We start from the raw sequence: 2,962 nt of genomic DNA on the forward strand, positions 1-2,962 counted from the left end.
CTTGCATGTTTTCCATAATAACTGCTAAGAGAACACTTCCATAGCAGTCTTCTAGAGCCTCACTGGCACTAAACTCTTTCAAAACATCAATCAATCTGCACTGATAAAAAAACTCATAGAGTAACATAGCATAAGGAACACTCTTCTTATTATGCTTCTAAGATTCCTTTATTGACTCACAGAGATGATGGAAGATGTAAGCAGAGAGATTCAAAGGCTGGTCATTGATCAGAAACCATAGAAAGTGTTTGTGATCCCATGAAATCTGATTAGAAATGCCTTCTCTGGGAATCATACAACTTATGATAATATTGAATAGCATTCTTAAAGGAAGATGCAGGTTCTTCACTTTTGCATAATCCTTTTTAAACCCAAAAAGAATTTCTTTGATCTTAGAGGCAAACTTCCTTCCATCCTTTGAGTTGAGCTTCACAATACCAATATTCTTAACAATAATCAGTTATGCAATATTGTGATGGTGATGTTAAATCCCATAAAAGAATGTCTGATTTTAGTATCTTTAAACTCTTTTAGACTCATTTCATCCCTTGTTTTCCCTTTCAAGTTCTTGTCATTTTCAACTGCATTTCTTTCTTCAGCAAGTGCAACATGCTCATCATTCACTTCAGCCCTTACCCAAAAATCCTTGACGGGAAAAGGATATGTTGGACCATTCAGAAAGTCAAAGAATTTCATCAAGTCTTGCGCTTCAAAATGCTCACGTAGAGGATACCCATTTGCAGCAAAACTCTTGAAGTCTACTACTTTCTCAATGATGAGTTTTAGATCATATTCTCTAAGCGTCAAAGGTCTAGGTTTGATTTGAAGACTCTCACTAGAGTCCATATTAAGAGGAATTTTTTGAGATGAATAGAATTACATTAATGGAGTTTATGATTTTTCTATGTTTTTTAAACAAATGAAAGGTGTAAGAGAGACTAATGAGAAGTATGTGAAGAGATGAGTGATAAAGTGATTTTGTGAGAAATCTGAAAGGTTAATTTCAATTTTGATAAAAAATGAAAAATAAAAAGTAATCTTTCAAAATTAATAACAACAGATATGTTACATAGAATTCAAACAGTTTTCATCATTACCCATTAGACTCCACTCACACAACAACTACGCATGCAAGACAATTCTCAAATGTGTTGAATTTTAAGTGGGACAGATTTCAGAAGAGGATAAAAAAGATTTTCCACTTAAATGATATCATAAACTAATAATCTTCTTCTAAGTCTCAAAGGCTAGAGTCTTTTAGAAGCCATTTTTTATCAGAGGCAGTTTTCCAGACTCTACATGAAGCTACTTTGATCAGCATCAGACTCTGATACTTCATTCAGAAGCAAGCACTATTCTTTTATAAAAACCATTTCATATTATTTTTAATGAAATCAAATCTTTCAATTGCTAAGGGTTTAGTAAATATGTCAGCACATTGATGATCCGTATCAATGAATTGAATATCTATTACACCCTTCTAAATATAATCTCTAATAAAGTGATGTTTTATTTCAATGTGCTTGGTTCTAGAATGGTGAATTGGGTTCTTTGATAAATAAATAGCAGCAGTATTATCACAAAAGATAGGAATATTGTTTCCACAAATATGATAATCCTCTAGCTGATATTTCATTTTAGTAATTGTGTACAACATTGTGCAAATGAGATGTCTTCTGCTTCTGTTATACACAAAGCAATAGTTGCTTGTCTTTTACTATCTCGGAATATTAGGTTTTCATCTATGAATTAACACTTTCCACTAGTGGGTTTCCTTTCAATTCTATCCCCAACATAGTCAACATCATAGAATCCAACTATCTTATAATTTAGGGATTTTTTATAAATAAGTCTCAGATTGGTTGTTCCTTTTAGATACTTAAAGATTCTATTAACAGCAATTAAGTGAGCCTCTCTAGGACCTAATTGAATCTTACACACAAACAAACACTGAATAATATGTCAGGCCTATAAACTATGAGGTAAAGAAAGAAACCAATCATACCTCTATGCAACTTATGATCCACCTTGGTGCTACTCTCCTCCTTATTCAGACTACAGGTTGGATGCATAGGAGTTGACATAATCTTACACTCTTCAAAATTAAACTTCATCAGAATCTCCTTTATGTACTTGGGCTGATGAACATAGATGTCATTTTTACTTTGGCTGATTTGAATTCCCAATAAGAACTTTGATTCTCCCATAATGCTCATCTCTGGTTCAGCCTGCATAGTCTCAGAAAAGTCCTTGCAAAGAGAGCCATTTGTAGAACAAAAAAGCATGTCATTAACATAAACTTGGACAATTCATATTTCTTTATTCAGAGTCTTTCTGAATAGTGTAGTGTCAAGTTGACCCTTTTGAAAACTATTTTCCAATAAGAAATTACTTAGTCTTTCATACCTAGCTCTTGGAGCTTATTTGAGTCCATAAAGTGATGTTTTAAGTTTAAAAAAAAAATCTAGGTGGACAGAGTCCTCAAACCCAGGAGGTTAATTGACATACTCTCCTTTAGAAATGACTCCATTTAAGAAATCACTCTTAACATCCATTTGATATAAAACAATATTATGATTAATAGCATAAGAGAGAATAAGTCTAATTGCCTCTAACCTTGCAACAAGTGAAAAGGTTTCAGAGAAATATATACCTTCTTGCGGATTGTAGCCTTTGGCTACATGTCTAGCCTTGTTTCTTATCACTTCTCCTTGCTCATTCAGTTTGTTTCAAAAATCCTATTTTGTTCCAATAATGTTCTTTTGATTTGGCCTAGGGACTAGATCCCAAACTCCATTCCTCTGGAACTGGTTCAGCTCTTCTGGCATAGCTATAATCCACTGCTGGCATAGCTATAATCCACTCATCATTTGATAAAGCTTCATCAACAAAGGTTGGCTATATCAAAGATATAAATCCTAGCATAGAGTGATCATCTCTGAATGTTGATCTAGTTCTTAGA

General features: G+C 33.4%; 1 protein-coding gene across 1 annotated transcript; it reads right to left on the minus strand.

The window, feature by feature from the left end:
• Positions 1-456: 456 nt before the first annotated feature.
• LOC131614000 (uncharacterized) lies at positions 457-846 on the minus strand. Its single transcript, XM_058885630.1, has one exon. It carries the CDS (start codon positions 844-846, stop codon positions 457-459), a length of 390 nt encoding a protein of 129 aa, XP_058741613.1.
• Between the last annotated feature and the right edge of the window lie 2,116 nt (positions 847-2,962).

Source organism: Vicia villosa, linkage group LG6 (assembly GCF_029867415.1).
Source record: "Vicia villosa cultivar HV-30 ecotype Madison, WI linkage group LG6, Vvil1.0, whole genome shotgun sequence".
In the NCBI taxonomy this organism is placed as follows: domain Eukaryota; kingdom Viridiplantae; phylum Streptophyta; class Magnoliopsida; order Fabales; family Fabaceae; genus Vicia; species Vicia villosa.

What these genes read in the sequence shown, in the direction of transcription:
- LOC131614000 (XM_058885630.1), bottom strand. Translation starts at nt 846, where the DNA reads ATGGACTCTAGTGAGAGTCTTCAAATCAAACCTAGACCTTTGACGCTT.